Genomic DNA, 15,441 nt, shown 5'->3' with positions numbered 1-15,441 from the left:
CTATGCCAAGCTTTAACAAAGGGAAAAATTTATGTATAAGCATTTTGAGAATCAAGACCATATTTACAGTAGATTTAATTTTCAAGTAATCTGCATTACTTTTAAATGCATTTGTTTAACTATTATATTGTTTAATGGGGTTTGAGAAATGATCTTTTAAATTTTTTTTCTGTTAGTTTTTAAGTATGATTTGTTAAACTTGAGTATATGGAATTATGCCTGATATTTGGTATTGAAGAATGAGTTTACAATATCTAACAGCCCTGGCAACATTGCATACCCCAAAGCTTAGGCTATTGAAACCTGCCATTGGTCTTGTGGGACTAAAACTGATCTTTTGAGCCTGATTACAGGAAAACTACAAAGGGACTGCTAACAAAATCACCAACAGTGCTGATTAAGATGATCCTATATTAACAAGCTGCATAAGCAGGGGTAATAAATGTCAGTGCTGAAGTCGGGGAGCTCTCTTGGGGGAGGGTCAGTAAAGCAACTGTTCACCAAAGTTCTGAGGTAGGCCTTTTCAGACTTAGCCTGTAAGACTTGAGAATATCAGACTAGGTGAGCACATTCCCCTTTTTGTTCTGGCAGACTTCTGTCCTCTTTTTCCTTTGGCATGGCAAATTTCTTTAATAGTCATGGCAGATGGTGGGTAACTGCAATATTGTTGCACCTGACCTATATACTTGTAGGATGTAAACTACTTCAAGAAGATCTTGTGTGTCGCAGACTTGTTATCATTTTTATTTATATATTTTCCCTCTTATTTTGAGGAGAGGTGATTCATATATTATTTAATGCATTCTTAAATTAGCAACATAGCTATATATCTTTTACCAAGTCTCTTATTGTTGTAAATCAATATTCACTAGATTGGAACATTATTTTGTGTTACCATCAAGTTATATATGTGCTTGTATGTAGGATTAGATCAGGAATTGGCAACCTTTTTGGCCATGAGAGTCATAAACGCCACATTTTTTAAAATGTAATTTCGTGAGAGCCATACAGTGCTCACAGTGTGCTCCTGTAACAGCGCCTGAAAAAAATGGACTTTATGGCTCCTGCAGAAAGAGCCATATCTGGCCCTCAAAAGAGCCAGATATGGCTCGAGAGCCATACGTAGCCAACCCTTGGATTAGATCCTGGGCAGTAGCTCACCTTTCTGAAGAGGGATTGTGAAGTTATCCTAAAAAATCTACAAACTAAGATCTTTTAAAAGTAATTTTAGAGAAAAATACCACTGATTATCTGGACCAAGAAAGCAGATAAGGACCGTCATGACTCCAGATAAACTAAAAAGATGACAGCAATAGAAGATGTCCTCAGAAATCAAACCCTACATTATGAGACTCTGAGTGAACCTTTGGATATAATGAACTGAACTGTGGGAGTCAAACCCTCCATCCACTTCTATCCTTACCATATACTGTTATTTTATCTTGATTATAAAATCCTTGTGCCAAAAAAGGGGAATGCCCTTAAATGGCCCCTTGATAATGTGTCTATCAATCATTTTTGTTAAGAAACACCCGTTAGACCCTCCGTGAAATGTATAACGTCTTTGGGCCCTTATGCACTCTGGAAAGACAATCCTGAAATGTGTAGATATTATATATGGGACTAACATGTTAAGTCTCCCAGAGAATCAAAGGTCAGAATTGTGTGAATTTAATATAAATTATACCCCTCTTTCCTTTCAAAAAGGAAAGTTTTGAAAATCCTTTTCAACCCCCTACCCCCTGCCCCCAGGACCTTTGATTGGGTCTGGAACTTGAGGCCTGAGATTCATCTGTGTAAGGAGAAGCCTCTGGCTCCCTGGAGGACATCTGCACCTTAGTCTCTGACCTGGACTGAGGTCACATCTGGCCAGCCAGGGAGACTTGGAGGGAATGACGCCACAAGGGGTTAAAGGTTGGGGACCGAGGAAGCCGACTCTCTTGGCTCTAGAATGGAGCTATGAGGTGAGTGGAAAACTCAGATTAGCTAGGCAACTAGCCATGTGATTTTGTGCTGCTTCTCTCTCCAACCTGCTTTCATTATCTAATAAATAATAATAAATTAACATACAGTCTTCAGAGAATTTTAATCTTAACATTAGCCTAGGATCCAAGAACTTGTTTTAAGTAAATATTTTATTAACTGTATTTCAAGATATTGTTCAGCTTTGTAATCCTATGTATTTTATGACTTTACATAACATGATTCTGAGGTATACATAGGTTTCAACTGTAGTAAGGAATAAGTCAAGGTAGATAAATGAAAAGTTTAGAAAAGTATATTGGAAAATGTAAGCTTGAGCTGAACATTCTAAGGGCTTTTGGAATGTGGCTGGAAGGTCACAGCGCTTTTGAACTCTGGGACAGTTGGGAGTTTGGCCACTGGTGGAGGAGCTCGTGCCCTGATCTCACTGGAGAAACCCGACTTGGACTGCATTTTGAGGAACTACAAATAGGTCTGGATGACTAGCTTTGGAGGGTGGACCTCCAAGCCTGTGACAGCCTATTGGAGTGACCCAGTGGAGTTTGCGGACTGTACCAACACCTTGGACCCTGGGACAGCTGAGAACATTGTTGGAGCAAGCAGTGAGATCCCCAAAACCCTGTCAAGCTTGCATTTAGCCTAGTATAGTGTAGTGTAAGTTTTATCTTCCCTGCCCTGATTTCCTAGACCACCTTAAACCCCTGTTTCTTCCCTCCTGTAACTGTTAAGAACAGTTTGCTCCATTTCCCACTTGCCCATCTTATTTTATTATTAAAATCCTTTAATGTTACTTCCTACTGTCTCAATATAACCTCAAAGGACTCACAAAAAGTTAATTAGTTTCCCTGGCTAAGTTAAGTGTTTAACTGTCACACCAAGTATTCCTGTCTCCCTCCATTCTCCTATTTCAGTGATTTCCTCATCTGCTACCATCCCCTAGATATGGGTGAGTGATGATAGCAACCAAGAGAACATTCATTTCCCTATTTCACACCAGACTGCCAAAAGAGTTCATAAAACAAAAAAGTTTTAAAAAAAATCCTTGCTCTAAAAGCAGGGCTTTTCCCCCTTTCTAATTTCTTTGGATTTGAATGTTGGCAAAAAATATAGATAATATTTGCCAAGCTTTTCAAATTAAAATTAAGCTGCTAAGGCTGCAGTTTTGTATGCAGTCCAAAATGACAACTGGTTTGACAAAATAACAAAAGGTTTCCCTGGAGAATCCTGATCTTTCTAAAGTAACAACAACAATAATAGCAAATGTTCATATTTATACGAGGCTCTGTGATAATTATTACCTCATTTGATACTCACAACAAATCTGGCAGTTAGATGCTATTATTATCCCCATTTTACAAATGAGGAAACTGAGTTAAACAGACTTTAAGCGACTTGCCTAGGGTTATACAGCCAGTAGGTATATCTGGGTCACATTTGAACTTAGATCTTCTTGATCCCAGGCTAGAGATTCTATTCACTTTATCACCTACCTCCCTAAAATATCATTTATCTCTTATATTCAATCCATTTCAATCTTGATGTTGAGAAAAAAATTCTAATTAATCCTTGTCTCCTAAATCAACCCTAATCTGTATAAGGCTCTAAACTAGATGCTTGGAATACCAAGATGAATTAAGGCACAAATCTTGCTCTCAAGACAGGCCAAGAGAATGGGCAAGACATGTACACAAACAACAATGGCATGAGATAGAGCATGATAAGTACAAAATGGATGTTCAGATGAAGCACTATAAGAAATCTGAGCAGAGACATAAACCAGGAAGGCTTCAAGAAAGGGTCAATTTGAGTTGGGCCTTCAAAAGAAGGAGGCTGAGTCCACACTAAACATAGGAGACTAGTGTGAACAAGCGCATGGAGAAGAGAGAGGAATGAAGGCAAGTAAAGAGTACTGTTATTACAATGCAACCAAATATGGCTCATTTATGGAGGAGACTATAAAAAGAAACTGAGTTTATGGAGAGGTCTTAATAATAACTAAGTATATTTTATTTGGTAGACAGTAGGGTGCTATTGCCTCAGGAGATAATGGAGTTCTTTGATTATAAACTACGAAAATATTTGTTAGGGCTATTATAAAGGGTAGTTTTCCTATTTGGGTACAGGTGAGAATAAATAACCACTTGTCTCTCACCTAATTTTTTTTGTAAAGCTTTACCTTGAGTCTTAATGTCGATTCAAGACAGAAAAGTGGCAAGGGCTAAACAATTGGGGTGAAATGACATGCTCAGGGTCATACAGCTAGGGTCTGACCTAATTCTTGATATTCTCTCAGTATACAGCCATGTTTTAAGAAGATAAAGACAGCAGCAGTAGTGAGGATGAATTGGAGAAGATACTGAAACCAGTTAGGAAGCTGTTATGACAATATAGGCAACAAATGATGCTTGAACTAAGGTAGTGGCAGTATAAACTAAAGAGTGAAAAGAAATAAAATATTATGGAGGCAAAATTGACATGATTTAATAACTGATTTAATGTTAGAGGATGAATGAATAATCAAAGATGCCTTCAAGGCTTTAAGTATGGGTCACTGAAAGAATGTATAGAAATGAGGGAAAACAGGTAAGTGATTTCACTTTTGGATGACACAATGAGTTTGCCATATGCAAAATGTTACAGGCAGTCGGAAATGGAGGACTCCAACTGAAGAGAGTTCAGAATAGATCAATTTGGGAGTTATTCGTAGAGGAATAAGAACAGAAGTCTATTATTTATATTTAACCTGCTACCTTACAAGCTGACTGTCCATATATCCTGAACTATTTCTTCACAGCAAAATGAAACATTTTAAGCTCCTCAAAGGTAGACTGTTATGTTTTTGTCTTTATCCTTAGCACCTAGAACAATGTCTTGCATAATAAGTTGAAATGAATGGTTACCTTAAAAAGTTATTCTAAACTTAATAATGATAGTAAGCATGTATAGAGCATCTACTATGTGCTAGGTACTGTGCTAATCTCATTTGCTTTTAATAATGAATTATGCATAGAAGGCAAGTAATAAAATCTTACATAAACCCTTATTCTTTTCTCTCTCATCCTCTGCCTCAGTCCAGATTCCTCAGTGTTCAGTCAGATAAGAGTAATTAGCAAGAAGAAATCTCCATTGTTTAGAGCAGGAATTCACCTTTTTTTGTTGTTGTTGTTTTTGTCTTGGGCTCCTTTTGGCAAGTCGTAAAATTTATGGACCCAGTTTCAGAATAATGTTTTAAAACACATGGAATTAAAAGGAAAACAAATATAATAAAATATGGTTATAAAAATATTTTTAGTAAAAAGTCCGTAGATTATAAGTTTCAGAGGATCTTAAAAATCACAAAGTGCAGGGGGTTGTAAAGATTCAAAATGGGAGTGAGGATTTCCCAACCCACACACCCATACCAAAATTTTGATTTAGGAAATCAAAATTAAGAACCTAATCCCATTCCTTTACTGAGGTCCAGAGAAATCAAGGGACATGTCTAAGGTCATATGGAAGGAGAAATAGAACTCCTACTACCACTTGACTCAGTTTATTGTCTTTCCTATTTTTATTTATTTTTTAAATCCTTACCTTCCACCTTAGAATCAATACTATGTATTGGTTCCAAGGCAGAAGAATGGTAAGAGGTAGGCAATGGGGATTAAGTGACTTGCTCAGGGTCACACAGCTAGGAAGGGCCTAAGGCCAAATTTGAACCTAGGACCTCCCATCTCTAGGCCTGGCTCTCAATTCACTGAGCTACCTAGCTGCCCCCATTGTCTTTCCTATTATTGCTACCATAATTAAATGTACAACCCTCCAATTGAGATGACTAGCTTGAAAAGAGATGGTGCCCAGGGAATACAAAAGAAGGGGGGACATGGAGAATCATATAACTAACTAAAAAATCTGAAGTCAAAATGATAAAGTAAGTGTCGGTAACGGTGTTGGTACTGGCAGTAAATCAGAAATAAGTCCAAAAGATCTCTAAGTTAATTTCTAGCTTTAATATTTTATAATTCTATTTGTAAACTGACAAGTTACAGAATTAAGTCACTTGCCCTAGCTTCAGAGAAAATCTGACATAAACAATCTTTCTTCAATAAATGGTTAGATGACTTTCATAAAAAAGCAAATTCCTAAGATATCAGGGCACTAATGTCCTCTTCTTTTTCCAAGAGAAATATATATTGCTCCAGAAACCACCAAACAAATGACAGGCTACTCTTTGGAGTGTTCAAACTTAGTCATACCAAGACGCTTTTGTCCAAAGATCCCAAAAGGTATGGAAAAGCTCCTAAAAAACTAGAATAGAAAAGATCACAGGATCCAGAGCTAGAAAGGTCTTGAGAGGTTATCAGGTCTAAGTCTTTCATTTTTCATAAGGAAATTGAGGCCAAAGTAGGTACTGTGAATCACATGTGGTCACAAGAACATTAGTAGCAGAAGCAGGATTTGTAAGCAGCTCAAATCACAACACAAAGGCAATGAAGCTTCCTAGTGCCGCACTGCAGTTTCCTATTCATAAATTCCCAGTACACATGCCTATAACAAAGCTGTTCCTGTCGTTACTCACATATGGCTCTTTTACTTCCATTTTCCTAGAAGAAAACATGACTACAATTATGCACTGTAGAGCACACACATCATAAAAATTATGTCTTATCCCTGAAGAAGGCTCCATGGAGTTATACAAATATACAAATCTAATTTACAAATAAATTTTCCATAAGCTGTTGTCAATTATGATAAAATAAAGTCAGAGGGAATTAGAACCCAAGTCTTGGTACCGTATGTATGTTTAAGAGATGAGCCAGAATTCTATTAATATCTATCTTTAAAACAGAAATTACTTGGGCAGGAACATATTAAGAAGCTCAACTATGAAAGTCAATGGAAAGAGAGCATTGGAATTTATAGGAGATACAGGCACACACCTAGTTCCTTACAAATATACCAAACATTACAAATAAGATGAGGAAAAGAGACAGGAGGCACCTTTTAGTACTATGTTGGTGGTAACTATTCACCCAAACAACCCAAATGAGGCACAGACCTGGGCTCCTGGGAGCTCTGATGCGATCTGGGAGATGTTGTGAAAAGACTCTCCATCACTAAAGAAACGCTCAGCAGCTGCTCCCTTGCCCATGAAGTGAATGAAGGCTTCTTCCAGATCTTTTCTTGAATGTAAGACGCTATGATCTTCCCCATCACCAGGACTGAGGCCAAGTGCCTGCAAGAGCTTCACTCCCGAGAGGACTACATCCACACAGGCATTGACTCTGAGAAAAAGGAGAAGGAAAAAAAAGATGTTGCAAAAAGAACTGTAATATCTAATATTTGCAAGTATTATAAAAGGGAAACATTTAAAAAATCTCTTTATTCTGTTTAGAAGATATGAAAAGGATCAGACCCGTAAACTTTAAAGTAATGAGACAGCCATCTATTCTTTGTAAGTGGCACCTCGGCATCTGCTCCATGTACCAGAACTCATAAATCTCCTTGCTGCCCTGAAAAATGTACAGTCATGTTGGGCAACTGCCTCCCCCAGACGCCTACTTCAGGAAAGTCTGGGCACTATGCTGCACTTCACTCCCAACTCTCCTGCCTTCTCCTTTCTGGGTGGAAATGGCTCCTCTTCTCTGGGTACACTTTTCCTGCCCTCTATACTCTCTTTCCCCTTCTAGTTCTGAAACCAGTGGATGGGATGTACCAGCCAACTACCCAAAGGCTCCACGCACCATCACGGAAACTTTTCTAAAGTGCTCCAGTATTCCCCTTGGTGTCCTGTCTCCCACATTAGAATGTAAACTCCTTAAGGACAGGGACCCCCTTTGTAGTTGGATCTCCAGCACTTGGCACACATTAAGCACTTTTAAATTTCTCCAAATCCCCTCGATTTGGGAGAACTCTTTGTAATAATCATACTGAACACTAAAGCAGGTGGTCAGCACAAATGAAGTAATGCTCCAAACATTTCTGAGGAATTCATTTCATATTAACAGAAGCCTACTACGTGCAGGACAACATGCTAGCCCACTATAGGTAATATGACAACAAAACCATAGGTCTAAAGCTGGGACAAGCCATCAAAGACATCCTCTAGTATAATCGCTTCACTTTCCAGATGTGGAAGATGAAGTCTACACAAACAGCAGGTCCAGGTTTCAAACCTAGGTTCTCTGCCTTTGGATCCCGCCCTCTCTTCCACTAGGCCAACAGCTGGACCAGAGCTGCAGAATTTTTCTGAATACCAAAAGCCAACATTCAAAATCCTTATAAACTTACTCTAACGAATACACAAACTCCCAAGTTGCATAGGGTTTGCCCAGTTTCAGCTTCTACAGACTATTTCTCTTTCAAACTAATCTTCCAGGGAGGCAGACTTAATTATAACATCTGCCAAAGTGTGCCCTCCATGCTCATCTCCCTTCATTCACTGACTTTAACCTAGTCTCCTAAGTATAAACTCCTTGAAGGCAGAGACTATGATTTATATTGATACTCAATTCTCCTGAGCAGCCAATACCTCAGAGCTGAGTGCAATAAAGACTGATTTCAAAAAGATCACTCCAGAGCAGGGATTACCTTACATATCTTTGTGTATGTATGATATAGCATCATACACTGTAAGTGCTCAAAAAGTGTTTGTTGAACAATTCAAATCTTGGGTTCACTGATTTGTGGTGTCTCAATCTCTCTGAGCATAAGGATGAAATAAAAGAAAGATTTGTCATGGGGTGGCTAGGTGATTTAGTAAATAGCCAGGCTCGGCAACGAGAAGTCCTGGGTTCAAATCTGGCCTCAGACAATGCCTAGTTGTGTAAACCTGGGCACTTAGCCCCCAATTGCTTAGCCCTCACCTACTGATTCTAGGACAGGTAAGGGTTAAAAAAAAAAAAAAGATTTGTTTGCACTTCAAATATATCATCTTCCACTCATTATTTGATTCTTTGTAATTTATCTTCCAAATACAACACTCTCTAAAGTTACCAACTTTACCTTAACCTCTAAATCCAATGATCTTTTCTTGGTTTTCAATCTATTTGAACTCTGGAACTTTTGTTCACTTTTCCCTCAGAGATACAACTCATGGCTTGAAATTGCTCTCCCCCAAATTACTAATAATCTCTCAACTGCTAAACTGAATGGACTTTTCTCAATCCTCATCCCCTCTTGACCTCTCTGTAGTCTTTGAAACAAACTGTTCTATTCATTCTGGATGCTCTTTTCCTCTGCAGGTTTTTTTTTTTTTTGACATTGCTCTCTCCTAGTTCTCCCGTCTGTACCACCCCCTCCTTCTCAGACTCCAGGTATGCCCATTACCTGTGGGTGTCCTCCAAGTCCCTATCTTGAGTCCCCCTTCTCCTTTTACCCTATAAAACAGCATTTGATTTCATCTTCTCTCATGGGTCCAATAATCTTTTCTACAGCCACATAATTCCTAGATCTGTGTTTCTCTATCTCTAGTCCCTCTAAGCTTCAGAGTTATGCATCAATTACCTTGTTGACATCTCAAAGTGGATGCTCTACAGGCATTTCAAATCCAACATATACAAACAACTTATCTCTCCCACCCCAACTCCATCTCCATTACCATCAAGGGTATCATAATCTTCTCAGTTACCCAGGCTCACAACCAACCTAACTGTTATCCTTGACTCATCACTCGCATCAAATATGCAATTTGTTAGGGAGCAGCTGGGTGGCTCAGTGGATTGAGAGCCAGGCCTAGAGATGGGAGGTCCTAATCTGGCTTCAGATACTTCCCAGCTGTGTGACCATGGGCAAGTCACTTAACCCCCATTGCCGACCCCTTACCATTCTTCTGCCTTGGAATCAATACACAGTATAGATTCTAAGATGGAAGGTAAGGGTTAAAAACAAAAAATTCAGGGTATCAGGAAAGGCATCCTGTAGGAGATAGCAGAAGAGCTGAGACTTCAGTGAGCTAGGGAGTCTAAGAGGCAGAAATGAAGAAAGGTAGTGAAACAAATTCAAGGAATAATGAATTTCTGAAAAGGAAAAAAAGGTCTCATCTGACGAACTACCCTCCCTGGTGATATGCTAACATGTTAGACAAAGAGAAGCACAGATGGCACATGCCCACACTTGACCATCACCTCACTCATACCCATAATGCTATGGCAGAAAAGTCAATGGCTGATACACAAACACAAATTTTCTGACTTATTACATTCTGTACTTATTACATTATAATCTGGTACCTCCCGTGGTCAGCCCCATAAATACTCACTTTCCAATTGAGAAAGAGTCTGAGTGTCTTAAGCAGATCTATTGATTTCTGTGATCTCTGGGTGCTCATCACCTTGACTACCAGTCAGAATAACCAGCTATTTCTATATATACATATACCTAGTTATTTCCATGTTGTTACCCAAAGGGAATGTATGCTCCTTGAAAGCAGGATTAATCACCAGAGACTAGGACAGTGAGTGGGACATAGTAGGAGGTTAAAAAACAGATGCTTACTAACTGACTGGATGGATTCAGGAACACACTACTCATGTGGCCCTTTTTTCTCAGTCTCCCAGCCCAACCACTAAGCGAGAGAGGCTCCCAATAGACTCTGCTATGGACTCTATTCTCTCAATCTTCTCCTTGGTTAAATTATCTCTGGGCAAAAGATTCTCAGATCTATTTATCTAAGTCTCACTGATCTCCTGAACTCCAGAATCACCATCTCACTAGCTGCCAGTTAGACATGAATGTCCAGTGGGGATCCCAAACTCAAGATAACTTTTTACAGATGAAATAACTAAGCACTAAGCAACTTATTTAAGGTCCCACAATTATTAAGTGATAGAACTGTAACTTAAATTCAGTCTTCTAACTTAGGTCCAGGACTCTTTCCAATACACTAGTATTACCTTTCCTCACACTCAGCATTTTGTTTAAGTAACTTCTGTATTCTCAGCATATCTGATAGGAAGGCTTAAATGAATATGATGGAGGATATAAAACTATGACACAGAAATCCTTTATACTTCTCTCATATTAGAAGACTTCAATACACATGCTGATGCTCCCACCAACATCCTAAATTCCCAATTTCTCAATCTCCCCAATTACCACTGTGCATTTTTTCCTCTCTAGTTCAGCTACAAATAACCAGTATGTGTCAGAGAAAGGATCTGAACACAAGTCTTCCTGCCTGCAAGACCAGCTTTATCTCTCTACTCTACTATTGCTGCTTCTTCAAAGCAGGACAAGCCCAGTCCATAAAAAAAAAAAAAAAAAAAAAAAAAAAAAAGGCAGGTCTTTTGAAACATTTTACAATAGTTCTACAATATCTGACAAGACCTAACAGGTTCATTTCATAATGTAACCCAACCACAGGAAACCTGTTTCTCATTTCCTACATGTATAGAATTCAACAGATTAAGCTAGACGCTGGGAATGAAAAAAAAAGTGAGTCCCTGCCCTCATACTGCTTATGACATTTATCCACATAGAGTAATGCAGAAGAGGGTAAAAGTTGAGTAGAAAAGCTGCCTTTTACCAGATCCCAAAGCTACAAGTCACCCCAGGGGCCATCTGGTACAAATTCCTCATTTTACAGATGAGAAACATTCATGAGGTGAGTAAACTTGTACAAGGTCACAAAGGCAGTGTCAAATTTTGGATTTGTAGGGAAAGTGCTTTGTGAATTTTGGGGAGGTAGGAGTGGGGTGAGGTGTCTGAATCTGTGTAACCTGCCATGCTTCCCTCCATGATCTGCAATTAACTCTAATTTAATCCCAGAACTGTCTGGGAGACACTAGGATTCCAGGTAGAACATGAATCCAGGACTCCCAAACATTTAAAACTGGACTTCTCTCCACTACCCCAGGATGTTCCTCTAGGAGTTCATGGGAAACTTCCTTAGCACAGATCTGTTTGATTCTCAAAGGTTCTTGGTTCATCTTGGAAACCACCATCATATATATAGACTGTTGTCCTTCATGGTGACTAAAAAGAGAATGCATTAAATGGCAAGAGGTAGTTGTTGCACAGTAGGATGAATACAGATTTGGAGTCAGAGGACATTATTATCACATTCAGTTTACAGATGAAGAAACTGAGGTGCAGAGACCTAGTGTCAGGCATGATTTAAAACTGGATCTCCTGACTCAAAAAAGGTGTGGGAAGATGCATTAAGAAAGAGATAGCAGGAGTGAAACAGAGGGTCTCAACAGGTTTGGTTTAGCCAGTAAAGCAAGACACAGAGGCTAACTTATAAGTACACCCAACCACACTTTTGAATGATAAATGGAATAGAAACAGTCATTTATAATACCTGAAGCCAGCTAAATAATTCTTTCCAGGAGGAAGTTTAGCAAGGCATCCTTCTGAAGCAGATTCAATGAAGGTTGTGAACCTAACTCATTTCAGTAATGAAAGTTTAACTTTCACAAGAATATAGAAAAGATCTCCAAATGCTAAGTACTGTACAACACAAACAGTAGTATGACTAAAGTGTGGGAGATTATGTCTGCAAACGAAATGCAAATTACAAAGGTTTTCCTTGCCACATCAGTGTGGGAGACAAGTAGCAATATCAACAGGATTTTACAGAATCAGAGAAATCACAGAATTTTCAAGCTGGAAGGAATCCTCAGTGGTCCTCTATTCCAACCCATACCCAAAAGTAATCTCTAATACTTCCTTACCACATTCCCAACAACTCATTTCATCTTCTTGAAAACCTCCAATGATAAGGAAGCCATTCCACTTTTGGGCACCTCTAACTGGTAGGAATTCCCCCCCTCCCCCAATATGAAGCCTAAACATTTCCTCCTAGTAAATTCCGACCATTGCTTAACTATTCATTCCTTTTCAACATAGTTTCCTTCCCCACACTTTAAGCCAACTATTTGGTCTATCTTTGTTTCCCAGAAAACACATCTCCTGTTCTATCAACTGATTCCCAGGACATAGATAGGGGGCTCTTTACTATCTCAGATCCTCTTCTCTGGCCTTTTCGAGCTTATCAAAGTCCTTTAATCAAGGTGCACAGAACTGAATCCAATCCTCCAGACACAGTTTCACCAGGGCAGCCTTAGGGGGAACTATACTTTCTTATTCCTGAAAGGTCCCAAGAGCTGGGTTACTGCAACCTTCTGCTGACTCACTGAGTTTTGTCAGAACCCCTAGATCTTTCTTCAAACTCTTGTCTAATGAGGCTTCCTTCCCCCACCCCCACCCCGAAGTTGATTTTTTCCATCTCAAAGAGTCTGGTTTTTCTCTTTTTGGGGAGGAGAGAGAACATTTGTGTATCTCTCTTAAAATGAAGTTTATTCTTCTGACAAAGCCCAAGATCACAGCTACTCCACCAAATAGAATAAACTCACAATACTGGAGCCTTTCTACAGCTGAAACCCAGGGATTCCAGGGAGCGGGAAAAGGTTCTGGGGCGTAAGGAGATGGGCCCGGCCTCATCAGGTTCCCACACCTCTGGGCCTCCCAACTGGGGGTTCCTCAAAGGGCCAAAACCTTCACTTTGTGTAGGGAGCACCCTTACTCCTGAGTGTACAGCGCGCATCGCCACCCTCTTCCCTCGCCCTTCCTACACCCATCACACACATTTACTCCTGCCACACACAATCCAAACCAAGCGATAGTCCCCGCCGGAATCAGGAACCGCGGGGAGAGAGAGGAGGGGACGGCCACTGGTGTCCTCCGGCTCTTCCGCACTCACCCCACGGCCACGCGGCTCCACGATCGCTCCGGGCGCACGATGAGCGCCTCCCAGGCCGCCGCTAGCCGGCTCTCGGCGGAGGCTCCCCCGTGCAGAGAGCCCCAGAGCGCACGCAGCGCCGAGCCGGGCAGCTCGGGCTGCAGCAGCAGGAGGGAGCCGAAGGCCACCGCCAGGAAGCCAGCGAATGCTGGCCCGTTCCACACAGCCATGAAAGCGGCGGCAAGGGAGGAGGAGCTCAAGGTCTATGAAGCGTGGAGCTCCACAGTCAGGAGAGCTGCCCGGAGCAGCGCTTCCGCATCCTGCCTGAGCGCCTCTATACGCCATCGCGCTCTACGTCACCACGCTCGCCACGTCAGCGTCCAGGGCAGTCTTCCGCAGCGCCCCCTCGCGGTGGCTTCAAATTCCCTTCTCTTTGGGCCGCCCTATCCAACCCCTCAGAATCTGGGTCTCCTTTGCTTTAAAATGGAGTCATAGCGGTGCCCACCTGAGAGAGCTGAAAGAGGCGTAGGATCCCAGCTGGTCAGCAAGGGCAGTCCTCTCCTGTCACAGATGAGGAAACTGAGGCCCGGTGAGGTAGTCAGTGTAAGGGGCGGGGACGCCCGAGTCCTGACTTCTGACCCTACTGGCCACGCCCTCCCCCGCCTTGATTTCTCTCCCGTGGGAGTGCGGACCCGGAGCCACGTGACCCCTCCCCTTGAGGCGCTGGGCGGGTCAAGGGAGCCTGGGGCCTTCGCCGTGGGAATGACACTGCGGGCCCCACTCGGGGAAGGGCGGGGCAAACTGGCCCTTTGGCTCCATCCCACAGTCCTCTGCGCATCTGGGGGCGGGGACTAGTGTGACGTAATCTGATATACACACCACACTGTGTATTATTATAATATTAATATGAATAATTAGGTGACCTTGATTTAGTGCCTACTATGTACCAGGCACTGGACTAAGTGCTTTACATTTCATCCTCACAAGTGAGGTAGGTGCTGTTATTCCCATTTTACAGATAGAGAAACTGAGGAAAACAGGGTCAATGAAGACTTGCCCCGGGTCATACAACGAGTTAGTGTCTGAGGTCAAATTTGCACTCAAATCGTATGACTCCAGGCCTAGTGGTCTCTCCTGTGTAATCTAGATGGTAATATATAAAAATATATTGATGTTCTGTTCTATTATTGCTATATAACATTTGTGTACAGGAAAATCACCTTGGCAGAATCGTATATACAATATGTTATTATATAGAATATATTTCACATAGTATCTATATATTTTCATAAAGTATATATAATAGTTAATTATATACTATATCTTTATGCAGTATATATAGTTGTATACATTATATATAATTCTGGTAGAATTATATTTATCAAATATGTATTATATTTTGTATATATGTAATTCTGCCAAGGTGATTATATATATGTATGTATGTATGTATGTATGCATATATATGTGTGTATAACTATCCTAGATTACAGTATAAGCTCCTTTAGTTCAGAACTGTTTCAGCCTTTCTTTGTAACCCACTGTGTACAGTGCCTGGCACATTAGGTTATTAATAAATGCTTGTTGATTGATCAGTCTGTGGATTACTTTTATTTTCTGGGTCTCCAGGTGTGTTCTTGTCCACCAATCAAATCTCTCTCAGCTCCAGGCCCCACCTATTTAGCAAAAATTAGTAAATTCTCCTTCAGCCTTTTCAAGCTGTTTCAGTGAATCTCCTTTAACAAAGTCATTACTTTGATCATGCAGGCGTTTTCAACCAAGGGTTGGTGAACTCG

The 15,441-nt window shown here is 40.6% G+C and overlaps 1 protein-coding gene across 4 annotated transcripts in view; it reads right to left on the bottom strand.

Moving 5' to 3' along the window:
* The window catches only part of ADPGK (ADP dependent glucokinase), a 51,274-nt gene extending 37,399 nt beyond the window's left edge, over positions 1–13,875 (bottom strand). For all 4 annotated transcript variants that reach the window (XM_044659124.1, XM_044659125.1, XM_044659126.1 and 1 more), the window contains exons 1-2: positions 13,667–13,875; positions 7,022–7,247 (exon numbers count right to left, since the gene is read on the bottom strand). In XM_044659124.1, coding sequence (XP_044515059.1) covers positions 7,022–7,247; positions 13,667–13,875 — 435 coding nt within the window. The remainder of the gene's footprint in view (positions 1–7,021; positions 7,248–13,666) is intronic.
* Positions 13,876–15,441: the final 1,566 nt, after the last annotated feature.

This window comes from Gracilinanus agilis, chromosome 2, assembly GCF_016433145.1.
Source record: "Gracilinanus agilis isolate LMUSP501 chromosome 2, AgileGrace, whole genome shotgun sequence".
In the NCBI taxonomy this organism is placed as follows: domain Eukaryota; kingdom Metazoa; phylum Chordata; class Mammalia; order Didelphimorphia; family Didelphidae; genus Gracilinanus; species Gracilinanus agilis.
The sequence above is the reverse complement of the archived record's forward strand: the minus strand, read 5'-3'. Positions and strand labels throughout refer to the sequence as shown.